This window comes from Fusarium musae, chromosome 10 (genome assembly GCF_019915245.1).
Source record: "Fusarium musae strain F31 chromosome 10, whole genome shotgun sequence".
Taxonomy (NCBI): domain Eukaryota; kingdom Fungi; phylum Ascomycota; class Sordariomycetes; order Hypocreales; family Nectriaceae; genus Fusarium; species Fusarium musae.
This window is the reverse complement of record NC_058396.1, coordinates 931,832-953,440: the sequence shown is the minus strand read 5'-3', so window position 1 is coordinate 953,440 and position 21,609 is coordinate 931,832. Positions and strand designations below refer to the sequence as shown.

Sequence of the window (21,609 nt, the reverse complement as noted above, 5' to 3'; positions counted from 1 at the left end):
GCAGATTTCACATCGTTCATTGCCATTTCATCAACTTTATCCCTCGTTCTTTTACACCTTGCCACCATCATGAGCATGCCACGAGACTTTACCGTCAATGGAGTCGGCCTATTGGGCATAAGTGTTCAGCACGCGGATCTGACAATCGAGCCAATGCAAGAAAACAGTCTGGAGTTCACAGGAGTGAGTCTTTCCTGGGCAGTGATATTGTTTGGTAGCTAACAGGAATAATTGCTAAGTTGGCCTTTTCCATCCATGCTGGGCTCTCATTACTTGAGAAGCCGCAAGGCCGTGAGGCTCTGTATAGACTAGGAGCAACAGTTGCTCGAGAATGGCGCCGTAGTCGAACCTTTGTCTTCCGTGGAGACGTCAATCGTATGGAAGAATATGTCAATGAGTTCTTGCGGGCTCTGCGTGCTGATTTTCCTCGTGTCATCGTTGGCAACGTTGGAGGCCCAGAGGTTGTTGCTGAGGCAAGACGTATGCCTGGCGGTGGATGGGATGGAAATCTCAGCCACTTCTTGCCCAAGAAAGCTGGAGGTATCTTCTTCAATCAGACTGTACGTTTTCACTACGGATTTCGGCGAATACCCGAGCTGTAACATGCTTGCTGACTTTTACTTGCAGAGGGTCGCCGAAATGGCGAACGCTTCACGGCTTGGGGGTCACAAAGGCTCCCAGGAAAGAAAGATGGCTGCCCGTCATCGATCATATCTGTTCATGTTCGCGGTCGCGACACTGCACGAGCTGACTCATCTCTTCGTGGCCTATCTAGCTCAGGGAAGCGATGACCCCAGTTCATACACTCCTCCTAATGTTTCCTACCTCAACTACGTAGGACTCATAGATCCTCAAACCAACCGTCCCATGACTGGCGAATCTGGACGCTGGATCGAAGGTTACCTATTTGGGGGCTCCATCGAGTTCTACAGAGACGTTTCGGATGATAACGGCCAGGTTAGTTACAAAGCCTGTGACATGCTTTCCATTCTAACTTCAGCAAGACTGGCATCCCACATGTTCTTGACGCTCAGGCTCTGGCGAGAAAGATACATCCTGATTGCATTTTAGAGCTTGTCACACGACTTCAAGGTCAGTATCATTTCGAAATCCGAATCTTTGTACGTACTAACGCAGGCAATCAAGGCTTTAATCGGTTTCCTTTCACTACAATGGGTAATGCTCTCACTCTCGCAACGAGGCGATCTCGCGGGCTACTGAGCCTGGGCTCAACTGAGGCTGGGTCGCAACAGCCAGGAGCTTTTATGCGGGCACGTCGCGAGCCGCCTGTGCCTCTTTATAACGTGTCTATCAACGACCTCAACCGAGTTCCTCTTGAGCCAGGCTTTATCTTGAGACCAAGACTGGCAGCTTATTAGGGGGAGGCGAGGACCTCGGCTCGTTGTGAATATTGCAAAGTTACGATGTGGGTTCATTTTGTTTGGCGTTTGACTTTCACTCTCGTTATCATCATAAAACGCTTTGATAATGTTTAAATCACAAGAGTAGAAGAATTTTTCAGTTGGGTTTTAATATATTTGTGATGCTTTCTGGGTACTGTCTTCGACATATTCTACTTCTTCTTCTTGGGCTTCGTCTTATCCACAACATCCACCCACTTCGCATCAATGCCCTTACTTGCCAAAATATCCTTAGCGAGAATCTTCCTCTGATCGCCTTGAACGACAACTTCCATCGATCCAGGCTTCGCACCAGCAACTTGGCCTACGCTCGCAGAGCCTGCACACTTTTTCTGTAACTCTGGTGCAAGGACCTGAGGGTCGATGAAGAAGGGCTCCAGATTGGAAATCTTGGTAACGACTTTTGTACCGGTTCGCTTCTCGATTGTTATCAGGATCCGAGGCGGTAATCCAGACTTTGGCTTTTGATCTGGTGAGGGAGCGCCATGTGAGATGATGTGGAAGGGTTGGCAGAGATGGGTATCCTCAATCACTCGCTTTTGGAGAGTACTTCGAGGGATTCTTCCTGCGGCAAGAAAGCTGACGTCTTCATCCGATGGTTTGTTACCCAGGATGTCGTTGGCGAGAAACGGGTTGAGTTTGACGCTGGAGTTTCCTTGGCCGCCTAATTCGGGATGTTGGTCGATGTACGACTTGATAGCTGCTGAGATCTCCTGCGAGGTGTAGAAGTCCGTCTTGGAGGGGACAAGTGTCGGTACGAGCTTTGAAGATACGCGATAGACCATCTGGACATTGACCTTCTGCCCTGAAGATGAGCCCGACCCTGGGGCTTGCCCTGCATCTGACGTTGAAGCATCTCCACCGGTAGCCTTCGGTGTCGGCAATCGATATGGCCGGAAACCCAGTACCTGCCGATCATCAAAGTCAATGTCCAGAATGACGGTCTCTCCACCATTTCTGTCCTTGGACTTTACGATCTGTTCTTTGTCAAGATGCTTGATGAACTTTTTGGCGTTCTTCCATGACGTCTTCTTGATGTTGTAGTACTTTGGGTTTTGGTATCGGAGATTGGGCTGAACCATGTTTGCAATTATGAAAGACGGCTGAAGAGGGAATTGGAAACCAAAATGTGGCGGGGAGCCAGACTCTTTGGCTTTGTGGACTGCGAACAGGAAGGCTTGATGGAACGTGTCGTCGATTTCTTTGGTCGTCGGTTCGTGTTCCTCTTCGACCTCATCATCTTCTTGGGCCTCATCGACTTGTGAGTCTTGAGCAGCCGGTGTCGACTCTGTTGGTTGAGTCTCTTCCTCCAACGACAGTTTGTTAGCTTGAGTAGCCAACCCTGCTGCCAGTCCTTCCCATCCCTCCAAGCTTGAAGGCGGGTCGATTCCACCACTGCCAAGTTGCTTCCAACTCCAGCACTCATCACCAACCCATTGAAGGGCCTTGATAGCCGCGCCTTTCTGCCCACGCACATCATCAGGCAGGTTTCGCACATCTATTTGACATGTTCCAATCCAGACAGGTACTGTGTCGTTCTGCATCCCCGCGACAGCCACAACAGCGCCAGTGCTCGCACGAGCATCCCAGCTGGTGCCTCTGGCTTTTACCAGCCCAGGAACCATCAAGTCGGCGCCATGCTTCAGCTTCTCCTCAACCACAAAATCGGGCGTATGTAGAAGTGGAATGAGATTAGGGTTGCGCCACAAAGTGTACACTGTTGGTATCAAGCGGGGGTTCTTCCCAGTCTGGAACCAGAGGACTCTCTCATCTCGGTCTGGATGTGCACCAATGTACACGGTGCCTTGCTCAGTTGGTGTGATGAAACGAGCTGACGAAGTCGACTCTGGTAGAAGTGAATTACGCAGTGCCGTTTGTGATTGTGTCCCTGATGACGCATCGTCGCCGGACTCCGGGACAGAGACTTGATAATCGCGGATGATTTGATCGGCGAGCTTTCGTCGATCTGAGGAGCGCAAAGGCGCGAGGTTTCTGATGTCGGGTTTTCGCTTGAACATGATGACGAGATGTGGCTAGGTCTCGGAAAGTGGTGATTATCGGAGTAAGTTCGTGATTGATCTTCGAGGTGAGTGAGGCAGTTGAGTATTTTAGTAGAGCGGGGCGGGGCAGAAGGCAAAAATGGCTGAGTAATCATGAGCTTTCGTCATAAGCAATCGCCCCGCCATCAAATGTGAGGCTCTCATGAGTCACTCACTGAAATGATTCACTTCGACTCATGCATGTTGCACAGATCTAGGCCGCCTGTTGCCTGCATTGACTTTCGCGAATCCTCGGAAAAGATTGATTCTTCTAACTTTGGCTATTTTGACTGCTGCAATTGAGTTTGGCATTTAATGTTCACCCTTCATACCCAGTCATTGTTTGTTTTGACTGCTCCCCTTGTGTGCACTGAGAAGATGGTGCTTTGAGACAAATCACAAAATTCAATCATGAAATCTGTCCGCTTCTTTCAGAAATTTGGCCTTTCCGACTTTGAGTGGTCATTTCCTCAACGCTACGTGTTTAGTATCCGCAATCCCTGGCCCATTCCTCAAGGCAGCTATTTGAGAACTCATATAAGCCTCTTACATCGTGAGTCATGTTTCGGCAGCCTCAAGATTTGTTTGCTACAATCATGAGAAATATAATCACTTACGCCCGCGAATTCCTCGCCTCAATTGTTTTCCTGAGACCATCCTCAGGCACGTCCATCACAAGCTTATTTAGCACCCTTCCAGGCCATCGCCGCATCCTCCTTGACGATGCTGGCAAGTCTACTCTCTTGCGCTCTCATTTAGTGACCAATGAAAAAGATATATCTGCCGTCGTAGGTCTGATTGGCCATCAACTTGAAGTCTATAGATGCGGGAATGTCACTTTCCAAACCATTAGCCATACTGGAGAATAGAGAGGTCGTTCATGAAGCACTGCGATGCACTTGTATGGGTCGATGACTTGTCTGATCACGACCGCCTCATAGAAGCAAGAGAAGAGCTTTTCAGAGCTGTACGCCACCAAGACGGATTGCGCAAAGGGATCCCAGTATTAATTTTAGCAAACAAGCAAGATAAGAGTGTATGTGGCTTGACCTCGTAACTGGACTTTACGCTGAGATGTTCCACAGAACGCTCGTACAGCAGAGCAGATAAAAGGATTCTATGTGGACGATTGTTCGTCCCCTTTAGTAAATACGCCACATGTGAGTGGCTCAAAAGACTAGTGACGCATGAACTCACGATTTTGCAGGCGATCTTTGAATAGAGCATCAAGACTGGCGAGGGATTATTCGAGGCTTTTGAATGGCTGAGCCACACTGTTGAAAGCAGGATGAAATATGACACTGGCATCAGTGAAAAGGTTCCGCTCTACGGCAAAGAGGAGGAAGCGACTAAAATCATTATGGGAGGACTACAGTCTAGTCAAAAGGAGGAGATCGGCGAGAATACAGGGCTGCATGCTCATTAAACTTTGCCTTTATTATTGACTTATTTAACTTCTGTTAAGGATATAACTTCCTACCACTTTCATTGCATTACTTCTCCAATCTCGAAAAAGGGCAAGCTATTTTAGTGCTGTATACTTCTATATTTTAACATGATATTCTACAGTCCGGTCTTCGTCAAGTCTATAACGCTCAGGCTAACTTGGTTGGTGCTGCTGGGAGGTAACCACCCGCCTCCAATAATAGCCAAGAAGTTATCGTTCTCCTTGAACACCATAAGTCCACGAGTATACGCATTAGGCTGAGGAGTAGCAAACTCGACCCAAGAGTTCTCAGCACCGAGGTTCTTGTTGACAAAGATCTGAGACTGGCTTCCAGCACTGACGATGATACTTCCGTTGGCTCCTCCGACCGAACTCCAGACAACGGTAGGAGAGCTGACGGGGCGGGTGCCCTTGTTGCTAACCAGAGCATACTCCTTGGCTGCGAGGATGTTTAGAGGGTTGGAGGTAAGACGGTAGAAGATTCTGCAGCCTTGGGTACCGCAGGTCTCGTAGACAAAGATGTACTGGCCGTTGGGGAGGAGAGTAATTCCTGGCATACCGGGGCGAGCGTTGTAGTTGCTATCAGCAACGTCATTGACGAGGGAAGACCAGTTGACGAGATCAGTAGTGGTTTGGTGAGAGAGCTTCTGGCCGTGCTTGGGGTCACGCTGATCAGCGTAGTAGCAAACGAGTTTGTCCTGATAGACCCTGGTTTCAAGTTAGTACAGGTTCTGTGAGTTGAGGAAGGAGACTTACATCATATGAGGCTCCCAGACTGGTGTGAGACCGTTGTTGGGACGAGCTTCGCCGCCCGATGCAATGCTGCTAGCAAACTTCCAGGTCTTTCCACCATCAGTGCTAGCATAGACATCAATCTTGGTCTTGCTCAGATCCGTGGGAATGCTGTTTCCTGTGCAAAGGATGGTTCCCTTGGGATACTTTCCAATTGCTCTTGGAAGCTCATAAAGGTCTGGCTGGTATCTCAATCCCCAGTTGTTGACTGTATCCTGAACCTTTCCGATCTGGGTCCACTTTACACCACCATCTGTTGAACGGTAGATGGGGAAGTAAACCAGTGGGGGTTCCGGGGAGTAGTTCTCCCAGGTTGCCAGCAGAGAGCCGTCAGAGAGCTGAATGGACCGGGCGTAGAGGACGCGAGGGTCTGTCCAGCCAGCGTTGGAAGGAGGAGAGAAGATGACATTATTGGAGAATGTGGAAGTAGGAACAGCACGCTTGGCGGGTGTAGCAGGCTCTTGGTTTGCAGTAGGGGCAGCGAGGACTGCAGAGAGACTCAAGAGTCCTCCCCAGAGAAGAGATTGAAAGCGCATGATTGCTGTGAGGTGCAGACGATGATGCTATTGTCTCTTCCCTCGTTCCTGGTGGCCCTCAGCACTTCTTATAGCAATTCACATATTCACATTCCTGCCTCGGCCGCTCACTCAGCTCGTCACCCATAGTCTTGGCAATCAAGTTCGGGATATCTACCGACCATGCAGGCCACGATGTCACGAAGTTTCTCTTCAGCGGCGGCATCTCAATGGCGCGGTAAATCTTGCATGGTGTCATGACCTCCTATTCTGGGATAATAAGCCGTTGATCCCCCTGCTCGTCGCTGTTTGTGGGGTCCCCGCGTGAACATGTTTTTGTGCGGGGAACAAGTCGACGCGCTTTTGCTTGATTGGGTCGACGGAGAGGGTAGCTCCGAAAATGGCTTAGAGCTTGATTTGGCAGAGAGGAATCCGGACTTTGCGGGTGATCTTTTGCCTGTTTGTGACGTAACTTCAGGTATATCAAGTTCGCGGAATGATACCCTGGAAATGGTGAAGTTAGTCCATTTGGTTGGCCCCTGGCAGTCTTAATTGTAAGCTTAAAAGTTGATGCGCTCCAATCGTAAGGTCGCAGGACAAAAGACAGAATACGTTTCTTAATAACCTAGAGTATCTATTGCGACTGACTATTATACGCAAGGTATACGGAGTACTAGAGAGAATTCCTCCTGTATCTAGATGATGTTGGGATGAAACGGCCTACCCGGCAGCATGGAGAAATAATACTTCAAGCAGCAAGCAATATGCCGCAAGCTCAATCACAGCACAGGGCTCACTCACTCGGACCGGCTTCAAAACAAGAAGCTTATCTTAACTTTAGAAAGTTTATGATTGCGAGATGGCAAAGTTGCAAAAAGAAGCGGATAACAGTGGGAATGAACCACCTATCTTGGACGAACAGGGAATCGAACCCTGGACCACTCCCAGATTATTCGGATGAATTATGCTAAGGGAGTATTATACCACTAAACCATTCGCCCGCAACGACTTATGATTGGTTAGCAGAGCTTCAGTAAGTACGTATTATATAGCTGATATTGATCCTGAGCACGCCGCGATTCTCATACAATGCGTTACCAACAGCCCTAGCTGCCATGCATAAGGAAATTGCAATCTTCAATCATCTGTCCTCAACTACATACCATCACGCAGTTTGTATTACTAGCCTCTCAAACCTCATAGCCCTGCATTCTGCATTGTAGAGAATGGTTGACAAAGATCCATCATCCAACAGGGCTGCGATGTCTCAGTGTTGCCTGACATGCATCAAGTCTCCCTGTATGGATAGGTAAAGCAGTCAAGCCACTTCAGCAGGGTCGATCCAACCAACAGCAGAATCACGAAGAAGGACCAAGTCCTGACTAAGATCAGAGCTCGGGTAAGATGGAAGTCAGCATCCGTGTCCGTGAGCAAGCCATCCTTCATGCAGGCCGCTGCTGAGGCCTATAGGGCACGGATCATTCCCTAGTTGCCCACATGCGGTCCATGTTTAGCTCATGCAGGCGTCGTCTTGATAGCTAGAATTCTGCCCTCTTGCTGAAGATATGATCAATGGTGCTGTTGGTCAACATACACCTTTCTATCTCAGGGAAATGATAAGCACAGAATGCGCGTCAACTGCTCATGTATCAACGGATACAGAGCATGTAGCTTGCGTAACATAGAGTAGCAGTACTATCGGTGGAAGCTAAGGGAACAGCTGCATCTAACCAGAGTAGCACAAGTTTGTGAAATCACGAGAGTTAGTACGGGTCTGCTCGCCATGATCTTACGCGCGAAACGTGTCGGCCACGTGGAAATTGGAACTAACAAGTAGCTAGGCCAGTTATCCGGGCAGAGACTGCCAGGGGCTCATGAGTCAGTGCCAATCCAATGAACAGTCTTATGAAGGTTCTAGCAACTGCCGGTTTGTGACTTGTTTAGCTTGCATAAACAATGCAGATTATGAGTTGGTGGCGGCGTTACGGTCTCGTGTTCGCTGGCGTCTCATTGGTGGTGTTTGTGCTAGGCTGGGGAATACGCGGTTGGCATCTAGTTACCCGGGACTCATGATCCTGCAATTCATGCGATCAAAGATAAACAGCCTGAGCCGCATTATCATGGTGATCATCCGTGATAAGATAGACTGTCGATGTTCGGGAATTTTAGGAGCCGCAAATGTGGCTTTGGGGAGATAACAAGATAAAGTGTAGCTATCGCGACATTCTGGTAAATGCCATCTCAATAGCCCAACGAAAGCCGTCACGGAGTCAGGTTTCCACGTGGGTGAATTCTCCTCAAAAAGATTACAAGGGTATTTTCAGCCCTGAGCACAGACAAGCGGAACTCAAACCCACTCATCATTTGTGATAGTGACATTGTAGCGCAAAATGGTGTATCGGGGTTGAGGCAGTTGTCCCGCCGTTCTACACTATTGAATTGGATATCTGGGGCATCCGCAGAGGATCGACATGCATTTGATTCAGAGGACGAAAGATCGTGAGCTCGACTCCGTAGTCTGAGCAAAAGTGCAAAATGAACCCGGACTGTTGGTTTCTGGAGCTAGTCCAAGGCTCCGTTGTCTGTGGACACTTTTGCTGATGAAGCTCATAAGCATAAGCGAGACGAAATACAGAAAGGGAACGATCGGCGATGATGCGTTTAGATGAAACGGGCAATGCAACCACCACGTCAAAAAGGCCAAGTCAAGGGTCTTTCTAGAAACAGTCGATTTCTTCGGCATCAACAAGCTTTGCTCCAATTCATGCGTGCATCATGGAGAAATCGGTCGAAGGGAGATCTCGGAAATCCCGCGAGCCATTCTCCCAGATTGACGAATCACCTTGATCCCCTTGGCTCTTGAACCCAAGTGGAACCACTTTTTGGCGCCATGGAATCGTAATTTGCGTTATCTCGTTTAGCGCCTCCTTGAGCCTCAAAAATCAAACGGTTCACTGAGTCGTTGGGTGAGGGGAGCGCATCATCTCACGGCCGAGTCGGTTGGCGCCACAGTAGATCTGGTCCGTCCATTGATGTTCGGATCATGTCCATGCCCATGTTTCCATGGGGGCTTGATCATGTCACGCAGCGGAACCGCAGGCGCAATTTGCTTCAAGGTCAGCCAGCGTCAGCCCAAGTGGGTGAGCGGAGCCGGCGGTGTCGCTACAATGATGCATGTCGATCATCGGTGAAGATCGCCAACAACAAACAATCCAATTGTGCAATTGACAAGGGCGTTCCAGCTAAAGGGGAAAAAAAACGACACAGGAAAAGAGCAAGGCCGAATTGCCGCGTGGTTTTGTCCCATATCTAACCCAACTTTAAGGGTAACCTTTCCCGTGTCTCGAGAATTTTCCTAGATTGATGGAGCTGTTTTAGGCTCCCAAAAATGCATGATTGGTGGAACAGATGCTCCCAAGCTCTAGACAGATGCTGCTAGACTGGACTTGTCCTAGAAGCAAACCTTGTTCCTTCGGTGAAGGTCATGGCCACAAAGGTTGGTCCCTTGCAATGCATAATCAAAGGTGAGCCGGCTGACATATGCTTGCAGTAAACAAAGCAATAACATGCGAGGCTGGGCTGTTTTGAGCTGAGTTATCAGGGCACACCAGAGAGGAGAGGAGAGGAGTGCTTGGCGTGGTGGTCACTGCTCCACGGACTAAAGGAAGCGCCCAGCCTCTGCTGCAAGATCATGCTAGCAACATCGTATGCACGTGGATTAATCAACAGCCTAATCTCCATCTAGATCTAGTCAGTCGCGTGGTCGGACGGCTCGCCATGTGGCTCTCCGCTTCCCACGAGGAAAAGACTCTGCACCCGCTCGCTCAAAGAGGAATCGTTCGGCGGCCGCACGAGTAATGTAGGTCCCCTTTCCAATCCTTTATCATCTCCGGCTCCGCCATCGCATCGCATCGCACCGTCGCCCGGACCTGCTATCGCCCGCTCAGCTGTGCTGCTTCCTTCCTTCATTCATCCTTTTTCTGCTTCTTCAGAGCTGAAGTGATGCTTGACCTAGGAGGTTCTACTACTCTGCAGAGGCGAGCTTCAACGCAGGTACCCAGCATGTCAAAGGGAACAATTACACAGTCGTCGTCGCGATTGCTATGCGCGTCAAACGATGACCGACCGCAATCAAAGGTCGGTACTTGGCTCCGGACATAACACCGGCTATAACAACAGCATTTTGCTTTTTTGTTCAACACCACTAACAAACTGCAAACAGGACCTTCAGGACCTCTTCTCCGCCCTCCTCGCCAGTCTTCTCCCTCTCATCCCTCATCGCGTCCGCTTTATCAAGATCGAACACACATTCCTCGTCGAAGATGCTATCCACAACCTCGGCAATCTCAAACTTACCCAGTCAAATCGTATGCCTGACCCTAGCAACCCATCGGGCACCGTCGTCTCCACCTCCACAACAACCTTCTCCATGAACAAGAACACAGCCCGAAATCTGTGTCAGCAATTCGTCGATGCCCGATATATCGAGTCTGCCGATGGAAAACCCGACCAGGTGTTTCAACAAAGAGGTGGAGTATGGAGACCAACGTCCAAGGGTATCATGATCTTTGACTGGTTCTGTCAATCAAATGGCCTTTACCAGGACCAGCTTAGCGAGCTGCACTGTCTCATCACAGGGCCTTTGTTGCATCTAGAACGAGATGTCAAGACCGACAAGTGCCATGTCGATCGAGCCACCACCGAGGTTGTCTTCTGTCGGTTGATCGGTGTTGACGGACGAGGCAAGAAGGGGCCTTACTCTGAGGGTGCAGTGGGTATCCGACTCCAACCAGAGCGTAAGGTGAACGGGAAGACATATCATGATACTTGCACTGGCCAAGTGATCGCTGAGTGGCTGCGAGACAACACGACATGCGCCGACCTTCGAGAAGCCGTCAACATCGCAACCCACTTCGTGCACTACAACCTCATCGAGTCAGTGGCAACAGACATGGCCTACATGAATCAATTCGCCGCCTGCAAACTCTTCCAACCTACTCCCATCGCCATCTATCAACTATCCCAACGTGGTCAAGACCTTGTCGAGACCAGCTCATCGAGTCGCTGCTCATCACAAGGTAAGACAGACTCATCATCAGCAAAGGGTGGCGTCAACGAGAGCAACCGACACAAGCTTGAGAAGATCCTCCTCGACCCTACGCTGCGACTGTTGTTCCGTGAGAACCTTCGAGAGACTTACTGTGAAGAGAGTCTTGCATTCTACGAGCAGGCTGATGAGATCATTCGGGACTCCAAGGCCATGCTTGAGACTATGGTGAAGGATAAGAAGGGCGATGATGCAGCGAATGAGCTTCTTTCTCAAGCGCATGTTGTCTTCAATACCTTCCTCGCACCTGGGTCACCGCGAGAGGTCAACGTCAACCACAAGATCCGATCAAGTCTTGCTCAACGGATGACCAAGGCCCAGGCACTCGATGCCACAGTAGCAGATACCTTGCAAGAAGTGACATCATTATTGGAGACGGCACAAGATGCTGTCTTCAAACTAATGGCGACCGTAAGTCATTCCTCTTACCCTCTGCAACACCATACTAATGGATTCCAGGATTCTGTGCCGAAGTTTCTCAACAACCCAGCAGCCGAAAGCCGACTTGTTCAGGCTGGCGTGCGATGATACCCTAATTTTCTTTGGACATGTTCGATGTAATACAGCGAGCGAGCATAGCTTCACCAACCACATTACCATTACTCTAATGCTTTTATTTCCTTTGTCGCATAGCAATTGTACGATGGTTGGAAATGATTCCCCCCATAGATTAAGATAGACGGAGATTTTAGGTAGAGCTGACTGCATGTCATACTACAGGGACTTTTTGGGGGCCGTGTAACATGGCATGACGCATACTGCATAAATTCAAATAAGGCTGTGAGCATCAATACAAGATTTTGAGCCCCCCTCCATTTTCAATCCTCTTCGTGACATCATCTGAAACTCCTTCGAAATGAAATTATCGCAAAGTCATTTGTCGCCTCACTTAAGAGGCCATCACAAAGCCGGGAGTTCGAATGCGTCTTCGGATCAGATTGAGCTCCTGTCCCCATACGAATCTTTCAGGAACGGCAAGCCTGGGATCCCAGATCTCCCTGCGGGGACGGCGAAGACAAACATCAAGTTCAGATCTTCGACAACAGACGGAAGCTTCGCCCAAAAATGGAGTGCATACACTCTAAAACCGTGGAACATGTGTCTCTTGACCGTTCTTGGTACCGTGCTAGCATGTGGCCATCATCTCTTCTACCTAAGCCTTGACGGACAAGAAGCCACCAGCCAATCGCTCATGCTGCGATACGGTACAATAATTGCCTTTGGCGCTAAGGCAAGCTTAGGAACCGCTGTCGCTATGGCTTTTCAGCAGCGTGCATGGCTAATCGCCCGCCATAAGATGGCGCGTCTCGAAACAGTTGATGCGGTATTCACATCCAATAGCGACATCTTTTCCCTCTTGACATGGTCCTCTATCAAGAACTCTAAGATCGGAACCCTGCTAGCTCTCTATTGTTGGATCACACCATTATTGGTGGTTCTCACAGCTGAGACACTGGCTGTCGTGGCCGGAGTCACGGAGGAGCTAGTGTCGTGTCCATCTGTCCGAACGCTAAACTTTGACAATGAGGCCAACTTTGATTGGCGTGAGAGACCAGTTGTGCATGGTCAGACACTCAAATCTGTATCGCATTTCAACACTACTGGTTTAAACACGAAGCCCAAAGACTTCAACTCGACGCATTTTGACTATTTGAACGCGGCGAGTTCCATGTATACGTCTGTTGTGTCGAATAAGGCGGTCTTCATGCGTGAACCCCTTGTGAGAGATGAGTCGGCAGAAGAGGTATGCTCCGACGGCTGGAACTGCACGTATGTTGTTGACTTCCTGGCACCTGGGTACAAATGTGAAGAGTTGGCTTCTGGTGTTGGTTCGAAGGTGAAGAAGCTTGGTGACGCTGAGGCGCCTTTCAATACCTCGATTCTTGCGCCAGAAGGGTCATATACCTTCATTTCCATGGCGGCCAGGGAGAACTACACCACATATAGTTGGGCACGGCCCGAGAATTTAGGTGTCTTCAAGAATGAGCCCATCATATGGGTCGGCTATGCAACCGTCAAAGACATAAACAAACCACAACCAAGAAAGAAGGAGGATAAGAGCTGGGACAAAGCATATACGCCCATTATCTTTGGCTGTGAACATTACGAGGTCAACTACACTGTCCGATTTGACTACGTCAGAGGTGCTCAGTCATACACGATAACAAACCGTGAGTATGTTAGAAAGGTTGTTAACACAACTCTAGTCTCGGAAAACACTTCCGGAAAGACATCGAAGAAGCTGTCGATTCCCGAAAGTAATTGGGTACGCCCCCAAGACTACAAGGAGTATCGCCGAACAGCTGCTTATCATGTGATTGGTGAGGGACTCCGACGATATGTTGGGGGAGCTGTCAACACGGCAAACAACGTAACAACGACGTATATTCTCCTCACATCCTTGGGGTCTAAGATAAACCCTCTTCCCATCCCAAACCTGCGTCAAGGTATCCAAAAACTCTACGAAGATTTAGTTATTTCCCTTCTCTCCGAGCCATCCTTTGTTGCTGTCGCGTGGGCGTCGAACGGGAAGCCATCGGGGACTGGGAAAGGGGACGCTTCGACGAGGTATCCATGCCGTCGGCAGAGACAGACTACGCTGTTTGTGTACAAGCAGGTTCAGCTACTGTCTGTTTACGCAGCAAGCATCTTGTTAGCAGTCGCCGGAGTATTGGTTGGCATACAAGCATATCGGGAAGTAGGCGTGATGTTTGATATGAAGCCTTCCTCAATTATCAGCGCCTCAAAGAATGGGGCGCTAGGTGCAGAAAGAGGCGATACCAGGTCGGGATATGGTCTTGTACAAGAAGGGGCTGAGACAAACCTCGGAGCTTCTAGAACGGGGGGGAACATGTCCCAACAGTAGAGGCTATGGGCACCGGGAGGAACAGCTTTTGTATGATAATTGATACTCCGTGACACATGACACCGATTATAGGAAACATGATAGACTCTTTTCCTATTTTACAATTTCCCTGTAAGAGCTCATTATGCATTGATTTTCTCGCCTTTGACCAAGAATGCCACCATAGCGCCTTCGCCCATCCGAAACTCAGGCGCTCCAATGACTTCTAGGATAGTAGATATGGTGAAGGAGTGAGTGGTCAAAGCAATACAAGAGCCCGAATCATGTTTCCAAACATCCTCAAGCAGTTCTTGTGTCCGGGAAACATGTGCTTCATTCGACTCGGATCGATCAGCATGCCATAACACATCTTCTTCGGCGAAGCCTATTTCCAGCTCATAGTCGGGACAAGAGGCTTGAATCCACTGTCTGGTTCTCCGCTTATCGCATGTATGATTTGTAAGTCTTTCTCGAAGAAACTCTTTTACTATAGGCCTAAACTCAGTCCCCTGTTCGGTGACAATGTTTCTGAATATGAGGCTCGTTGTTTTGAGGCCTCGAGCGAGCGGGCTGGTATAGATAGTATCGGGGACGGGAAAGTCCGCTTGCCGAATGCCCTTAGTATACAGCTTCCCGAGGTCTTTGGCTTGTTGGACTCCTTTCTCAACAAGTTCGGCGTCAAGCCAAGTTCTGTTTGCATCCCCAGGTAGTTTCGACCAGTGATTCTAAGGATTATCAGCTTGCTAGAATCATGTTCGACATATGGGAAGACGCATACCTTCCATTCTTCTGACCCAACCTCCTCCATCACATCGTTATGAACACCATGACCGTGTCGAGCAACCAGCAAGATCTTATGCTGGACATTTGAATCGTCTTCATGATTTAATCGCTCGACATGTTCAGTAAGCTTCGCCCATTCTCGATCATCAAGTAAACCGAGGTTTGGCTGAGTGGTGAGTTTTGAACCAGGACATGAGTGAGAGATCACTGGGTAGTCAACAAACCAACCGGGTTCGAAGGTGAACTTGTACGAGCATTTAGGGTCTGACATTGGGAAAGCCGACAGAAGTGGTGGAAACAAAGAACCTGGCTGCATTGAAGGGGGATTTGCCTGTAGTTGTATTAGAGTTCACCGTGGCAAGACAGACAGGCAACTGCAGCAAAGGAAAATTGAATGAAGCAACATGGAATGCCTAGATCATAAGAAGACTCAAGACTCACCAAATATCGATGGCTGACTTTGTGAGGCAGTGAGACGGAGGCCCCCTCGTTCAGCAACCAATGATACAACGCCAACAAATCCCGCGCTTTGCAGTTCTAGGCTGGCGTCTTGGAACACATGAAAATATTACTGGACATGAAGAGGGGAAATTTCAGCCCCAATTTCTAGGGTGAGACCATAAGAGCTAGACGATTGCTGAATCCTTTATTGCAGGTCTGCTTCTAGCATTCATTTGCTCCTTTCTATATTTTCCTGCTTACTAGCGCCCCATGGCTCTTGACTACTCAAAGTTTCCAGTCAAAGCTGGTGAATTGCGTCTTGTATCACTCAAGAGTTGGGCTGCAGATATCACCAAAGCAGAATGGAAGCTAAGAGTAGTTAGTTTGGATTCATTGCCACTATACCGTGCCCTTTCGTATAGATGGGGAGCGCCAATTGACGAGGGACCTTTCAAATCATATACAAACGAGCTTGTCGCGTCTATCAAAGCCGGGGATGGGGAACTTAAAGTTGCCAGAAATCTGCTGGACTTCCTGATCCAGGTGAAGGAGGACGAAAAGCTGAAAGACGAGGAATTCTGGATCGACGCGATATGCATAAACCAAGGTGATCGCAGCGAGAGGAGTTACCAAGTCAGCAACATGATGGCTGAGATCTACAGAAGAGCAGATTCTGTCATTGCGTGGCTTGGGAACTCAGATACGTATACAGAGAGAGCTTTTGAGCACATTGCCAAGGTAGCTGACCGGAACAACCTTCGACTTTTAGGTATACCAACTGGGCAAACAGGTTCTGAGCATTCTCATGGAGACAGGGCTGGTTGGGAAGCCATTGGAAAGATCTTCGATCGTACTTACTGGAACAGATCATGGATCATCCAGGAACTCGTACTCCCAGAGCGCGTAACACTTCGCTGCGGAGTGTATTCAACTGATTGGCATATATTCGTGAAAGCTTCCCATAACATATCCACGAGCCATTTGAAACAGTTCTATGACAATCGGTCCATCGAGGGCACGCCATCTGCCGCCACCAGTATGAAAGCGTCCCGCAACTACGGAGTCCCGGCGATTCTCGAAGCAACAAAAGCCTCCATGGCAACAGAGCATTGGACCAACGTGCTTCTATATACGCTGATACGATCTCGTCACTGCGAGGCTACAGATCTCGGGGACAAAGCATATGCTCTGCTGGGACTCATCCAAGGTCCTCAAGGTATTAAAAAGCTACCGGCGTTGCTGTGTCCTCCCACAGAAGGAAGTGACTGTAGCCCTGGAAAGACATACCTCGACGTCGCTACCCAGCTTCTTGAAGACTGTGAGGATCTGCTAGTACTTTCTTGCGCAGAGGGCTTTCGCTCTGAAAAGTTGAATGGTGCAGATCTTCCTTCCTGGGTCCCGGACTGGAGCGTTAAATATCCTCTTGGCCTCAGAGTCACGGGATATAAAAGATATCAAGCAGATTCGTTCTTCTTCTCCCCAAAGATCAGCTTTTCGCGGGAAGAGAGGATTGCCCTTTGGCCTGCTACATTCGACAAGAGTGAGCTTACGTTGACTATTCGCGGAGTACAAGTCGACAATATCTCTTTCGTTGCAGAGTCAAAGCGCGATGTCTTGAATCGCAAACCCTTTCCAAAACTCTTGGATATGTTACTAAGGCTGCCTGAAAAGTATGAAGTCACTGGCGAAGGGCGAATGGAGGCACTTTGGCGAACGGTGACTAAGAATACTTATGGAGAGGCCAGACGTCCTCCGCCAAAAGGATCATCAATGGGGCCAAGTTTCACAAAATGGATAAGTGAGAGAATGCAGTCTGTGTTAGTTACTCCAGAAGACGAAAGTCATTGGACGAACCTCAAGGAAGCTTTTAATAAGTTCTGGCCCCATGATGCAGAATGGCTTGCCGCCAGCAACGGAAACGAGTCCGTCTCATCGATGGAGTTTAGCTCACAATTTGCATATGGGGAGTACCTTCGACCGTTCGTGACTGAGAAAGGATACATCGGACTTGGCTCACAGAATTTGCGGGAGGGAGATACAGTCTGGGTGGTGCCACGATCACGAGTGCCTTTAATATTCAAGCGTTTGAGCGAGTTTGATTCACAGGACGATTACCATTGCCAGTTGATAGGGGGGACGTATCTCCATGGGTTCATGGATGGTAGCTGGCGGGGACAGAAAGCAACCAAAGACGACACGCAAGCTATCATAATTCACTGATCAGAGAGCCCAACCCTATTTAGCGTATATAACGTACATAATGATGCATACTTTGTAATCGAACCACATATTAATTACAGTGACTAATTCGGCGGTACGTTCATCCTCAGAAACGTCCAACACAAACTCCAAAACTCTCACGGGAACTCACTAGTAGTCCAGCCCATAACACCTCGCCTCCAGCAGTCTAGATAGATTAAAAGTCACTATACTTGACGCGATGTAAGTATTCGTGTAAAGACTAAGGATTCGGATGATGTTTTTGCCAGGACCATACCATTGCCGTGGTAGGTGCGTTTGATCGCTGATGAACTGGGGCATCTAAGCAGCAGGGGTCTACACGAGGAGCCCAACCCATGCTGCCAGCACCTGGTCGCTTTTCCAGAGAATTAGTCTGTGAAAGCCGATACTAAATGAAGAATAATGCCATATTTTGTTCTCCTTGCAAACCTTCAATCATGTCTTTTACTACATTGCTCCTTTGTTTGCGGAACGTTCTTGAAGATCTTACATATACGCGGGTGTTAGTGGTTTCAGGATAAGAATTTCCCCGCCTTGAGAAATAAAGGATTCTATTCGAGCTGTAGCGCGGTTTCAGGGCCGTATAGTTAAATGACCACCTCATCGAGGACAGGATTGATTGGAGCGGCTTCAGGTCTTCGGGTTTAGACTTTTGCCTGCTTCTCCTGACCAGGCGCTTATTGTGGATTATTGCAGAACATAAAATCAATAAAAGTGTTTTTGGTATGCTTACTTTCAGTTATCGGTGTCTTGTACATTCATTCTTCCATTCTCTCATTTGCCAAGAGCCACGCTCGTTGACAATTTACATTCATTATGACACTCATTTACACCATCTTGTTTTCTTTTCTTTTCCCTCTTTCCTACGCTTTCACTCATCCCGGTCTGCTAGTCACCGACACTGATATCACTCGCATCAAAAGCAAGCTCACGAAGAAAAAAGAGCCTTGGACCGCGTCGTGGAATAAGCTAACAAGCATCCCATTTTCCAGCGCTGACTACAAAAACAATGCAGTCAAAGAAGTGAACCGCGGCCAAAATGGGGAGGTCCTATGGCACGATGCAGCTGCTGCGTTCAACCTTGCTCTGCGCTGGAAAGTCAGTGGAGAAGACCAGTACGCAGAAACAGCATCAGATATCCTTGTTGCTTGGGCAGATACTCTAGAGATGCTCAGCGGGGGTGATGACGCCTATCTTACTGCAGGATTGCAAGGTTATGAGCTTGCTAACGCCGCAGAGCTTCTCCGCGACTACCAGCCATTTGCAAAGAACGGGCTATCGAAGGTCATTAGCATGTTCAACAAAGTATTCTTGCCGATGAATCTCGATTTCCTCAACCACGTCCTGGGGTCAGAGCACAATGTCAAGCACTTCTTTGCCAACTGGGAACAGTGCAACCTTGCTTCTGCTATGGCTATCGCAGTCCTTACCGACAACCAAACCACTTGGGACTTTGCCGTTGACTACTTCAAGCACGGTGAGGGCAATGGCGCTATCAACAACGGAATCTCAAACATAGTTAAAGAGCCCGGAACGGGCAAGGCAATTGGCCAAGGGCAAGAATCTGGCCGAGACCAGGGCCATTCCGCGATGAACTTCCAGGTACTAGGTGCCATTGGACAGCAGGCATGGAACCAGGGCGAGGACCTCTTTGCCTACAACAACAGCCGCATTCTACTTGGGTTCGTGAGCCCATTCCTATTTTGACCCGCCGTGATAAGGTCCTCTGAACTAACGTCTGCATACAGAGCCGAGTACTTTGCGCGATACAATCTTGGAAACGATGTACCATTCGAGCCCTACACAAACGGCATAGTCTCCTTCGATATTATCAGCGAAGCCTCTCGAGGTGCGGTTCGACCGGCTTGGGAGCTGCTCTATAGTCATTACGTCAACATCAAAGGCCTTGACGCTCCTTGGACAAAAGCATACCTGAACCACTCCTTGGAATCCTTTGGTGGATTTGAGGGCGGGGCTGGCTCTTGGGGAGAAGGCTCGGGCCACTATGATGGACTTGGCTGGGGCTCTCTTCTCCATCATTTGGATGAATCTGACACCCAAGCGGCGAAGTCCTCCGCTGCTGGCCCTGAACCAACTGCAAAGACGTCAAAGAGTCAGCCAACGTCAACGACCCTAGCGACAGTCCATACTACCTCTGCGTCGAAGACTGCGACAGCTGATGAGGGCGCCGAGACCGTTACAGTAAAGCCATCTGCCGTAAGCGACCATTATTCTTCTATGACAACTGCCGCAGCAATTCCTCAAGTTACGGAAGAGCCAGGAAAGGGATGTCGTGCAAGGAGGCCGAAGACCCGCAAGCATAAGGGCCGTAAGCACCACTCGGTTATGAATTAGGACGTTGAATGGGAAGAACTGTTATCAGGTAGATGAGACCCCATTGGTTAAAGATTCAGAATATGCTGGGATGGGTTTTCGTGGGATCTTCTTTCTTGTATATATTAAAATTCTCGTAGCTGGTCTACAAAGGCAAAACAAGTGATGTGAAGCTGAAGATCTGTCACTATTGCTGAAGATGATATAGTCTACAGTATATCACTTGTGAGGCAGCTCACTTATCTCTTCACAAATTCCAGCTCATATTTGCCAACACCACGCGATAGCCATCAGCATCCTCAAAAGTCTTGCCGCACTGATCCCAATACGGGTTAAAGCTCGTCACAGAAACAATGCCTGCTCTCTCCATACGCGCAACTGCATCATCGAATTTCTCCTTCTCAGGCAGATAGAAGATCATGAGATTGTCCTGCGTGGGTGATCTCCCGGCGTCATGCCCACGCTTAGCAGTGAATTCAAGATGATAGCCTGCACCCTCATGACCGAGCATTAGACCATCGAAGCCATCATGGTCACGAAATTCGCCAATCTTTCTGAATCCTAGACCGTCGACGTAGAAGGGCAGCAGGGCGTCGATGTTGTTTGTTGGGCGGGCCACGCGAAGGTGAGCGGATGCGATGGGCGATGCCATTTTGTCGGTAGCAAATTTGAATGAAGTCTGAGTCTGTTTAGCTAAAACCTCGGTTTTAGGTCAGGCTTGGGCTCTTTTATACTCGAATCAGGGCCCACTTAACAGTTTTCCGGGGTTGCCGGTGACTCATCTTTAGCCCAACATCTTTTGGATCAAGGAACGAGGAACCAAAAGGCGTTTGCCGAGCATACAAAAATCATATCTCGACCTGAAAATGATGTAACTAGTTCTTAAAGTATACTACGCTAAAATCCTTGCACTGTTCTGGTCTCCGTGATGATCAACTGCTACGGAAACTCAAAGGCAGGGTAAAATATTTTGGAGAACGGATAGAAACTACTCTCAAGTCCTGGATATCATGGAACAGGCCATGACATATACGTATCGATATCTTGTGCAAAGCCAATAATACCCCATTACGATCTGACAGTGAACTTGTCCGCAGTACCGGTAGATCTTGTCTATTTGATCGATATATGCCGAGTGAGGATGGCACATCTTTCTGCGTTGATACTACTAATTCACAGCTCCGAGTCGTCCTCACAATCCGAGATTGAAGGTATGATCAAATCCAAGCATATATCACTAATTCACCGACTTGCTCTTGGTACATAAAACCGGATTTCTCTCTTGTAAGCTTTTGATCAGCATGTTCCTAGAGACCTAGTACTAGTACTATAAACACAAGCAAGCAATCTTAACCCTTCTCACTTACACTAGGCCCTATTTAATAAACATAACCATCGAATAGACAGACATACCCCTCGTTCTACGAAGTGTAAATGCCGCCTCAACAAGGTTGCCCGATATGCCACGGTGCAGGGATATACACGCGTCGCCATTACTGGCAGCAAAGTGTGCAGTGCCCACAGACTTCGCAGCATTGCCCTCGTGTTGGCCACACAGCGAAGTGCTTCGCATACCAGCAGGCATACGGACAACCACAGTGCCCTTGCCGTGTATGCTATGGGGCCGGAACAATTATGACGTCC

The 21,609-nt window shown here is 48.8% G+C and overlaps 9 protein-coding genes and 1 non-coding gene across 10 annotated transcripts; 5 read left to right on the top strand and 5 right to left on the bottom strand.

Annotated features, from left to right (window-relative positions):
* Window positions 1–69: 69 nt before the first annotated feature.
* Window positions 70–1,221, top strand: J7337_012471 (uncharacterized protein; the record flags this gene model as incomplete). Its single annotated transcript, XM_044829990.1, is given in 5 exon segments — window positions 70–183; window positions 240–560; window positions 628–957; window positions 1,005–1,121; window positions 1,138–1,221. The coding sequence occupies 5 exon segments, from the start codon at window positions 70–72 to the stop codon at window positions 1,219–1,221; spliced, it is 966 nt and encodes a 321-aa protein (XP_044674906.1).
* Window positions 1,222–1,573: 352 nt separating this feature from the next.
* J7337_012470 (uncharacterized protein) lies at window positions 1,574–3,439 on the bottom strand (the record flags this gene model as incomplete). The annotated part of the gene is made up of 1 exon (XM_044829989.1): window positions 1,574–3,439. The coding sequence occupies one exon, from the start codon at window positions 3,437–3,439 to the stop codon at window positions 1,574–1,576; it is 1,866 nt and encodes a 621-aa protein (XP_044674905.1).
* Window positions 3,440–5,023: 1,584 nt separating this feature from the next.
* J7337_012469 (uncharacterized protein) lies at window positions 5,024–6,235 on the bottom strand (the record flags this gene model as incomplete). Its single annotated transcript, XM_044829988.1, has 2 exons — window positions 5,024–5,615; window positions 5,664–6,235. The coding sequence occupies 2 exons, from the start codon at window positions 6,233–6,235 to the stop codon at window positions 5,024–5,026; spliced, it is 1,164 nt and encodes a 387-aa protein (XP_044674904.1).
* An 890-nt stretch (window positions 6,236–7,125) lies between these two features.
* On the bottom strand, window positions 7,126–7,215 carry J7337_012468. Its single transcript has one exon. It is a non-coding gene; the product is annotated as a tRNA-Ala (tRNA).
* Window positions 7,216–10,276: 3,061 nt separating this feature from the next.
* Window positions 10,277–11,849, top strand: J7337_012467 (uncharacterized protein; the record flags this gene model as incomplete). The annotated part of the gene is made up of 3 exons (XM_044829987.1): window positions 10,277–10,351; window positions 10,437–11,732; window positions 11,781–11,849. The coding sequence occupies 3 exons, from the start codon at window positions 10,277–10,279 to the stop codon at window positions 11,847–11,849; spliced, it is 1,440 nt and encodes a 479-aa protein (XP_044674903.1).
* Window positions 11,850–12,513: 664 nt separating this feature from the next.
* On the top strand, window positions 12,514–13,583 carry J7337_012466 (uncharacterized protein; the record flags this gene model as incomplete). Its single annotated transcript, XM_044829986.1, has 2 exons — window positions 12,514–13,492; window positions 13,552–13,583. 2 exons carry the CDS (start codon window positions 12,514–12,516, stop codon window positions 13,581–13,583), a joined length of 1,011 nt encoding a protein of 336 aa, XP_044674902.1.
* A 726-nt stretch (window positions 13,584–14,309) lies between these two features.
* J7337_012465 (uncharacterized protein) lies at window positions 14,310–15,220 on the bottom strand (the record flags this gene model as incomplete). Its single annotated transcript, XM_044829985.1, has 2 exons — window positions 14,310–14,891; window positions 14,945–15,220. 2 exons carry the CDS (start codon window positions 15,218–15,220, stop codon window positions 14,310–14,312), a joined length of 858 nt encoding a protein of 285 aa, XP_044674901.1.
* A 440-nt stretch (window positions 15,221–15,660) lies between these two features.
* Window positions 15,661–17,610, top strand: J7337_012464 (uncharacterized protein; the record flags this gene model as incomplete). The annotated part of the gene is made up of 1 exon (XM_044829984.1): window positions 15,661–17,610. One exon carries the CDS (start codon window positions 15,661–15,663, stop codon window positions 17,608–17,610), a length of 1,950 nt encoding a protein of 649 aa, XP_044674900.1.
* Window positions 17,611–18,447: 837 nt separating this feature from the next.
* Window positions 18,448–19,986, top strand: J7337_012463 (uncharacterized protein; the record flags this gene model as incomplete). The annotated part of the gene is made up of 2 exons (XM_044829983.1): window positions 18,448–19,313; window positions 19,380–19,986. 2 exons carry the CDS (start codon window positions 18,448–18,450, stop codon window positions 19,984–19,986), a joined length of 1,473 nt encoding a protein of 490 aa, XP_044674899.1.
* Window positions 19,987–20,212: 226 nt separating this feature from the next.
* J7337_012462 (uncharacterized protein) lies at window positions 20,213–20,617 on the bottom strand (the record flags this gene model as incomplete). The annotated part of the gene is made up of 1 exon (XM_044829982.1): window positions 20,213–20,617. One exon carries the CDS (start codon window positions 20,615–20,617, stop codon window positions 20,213–20,215), a length of 405 nt encoding a protein of 134 aa, XP_044674898.1.
* Between the last annotated feature and the right edge of the window lie 992 nt (window positions 20,618–21,609).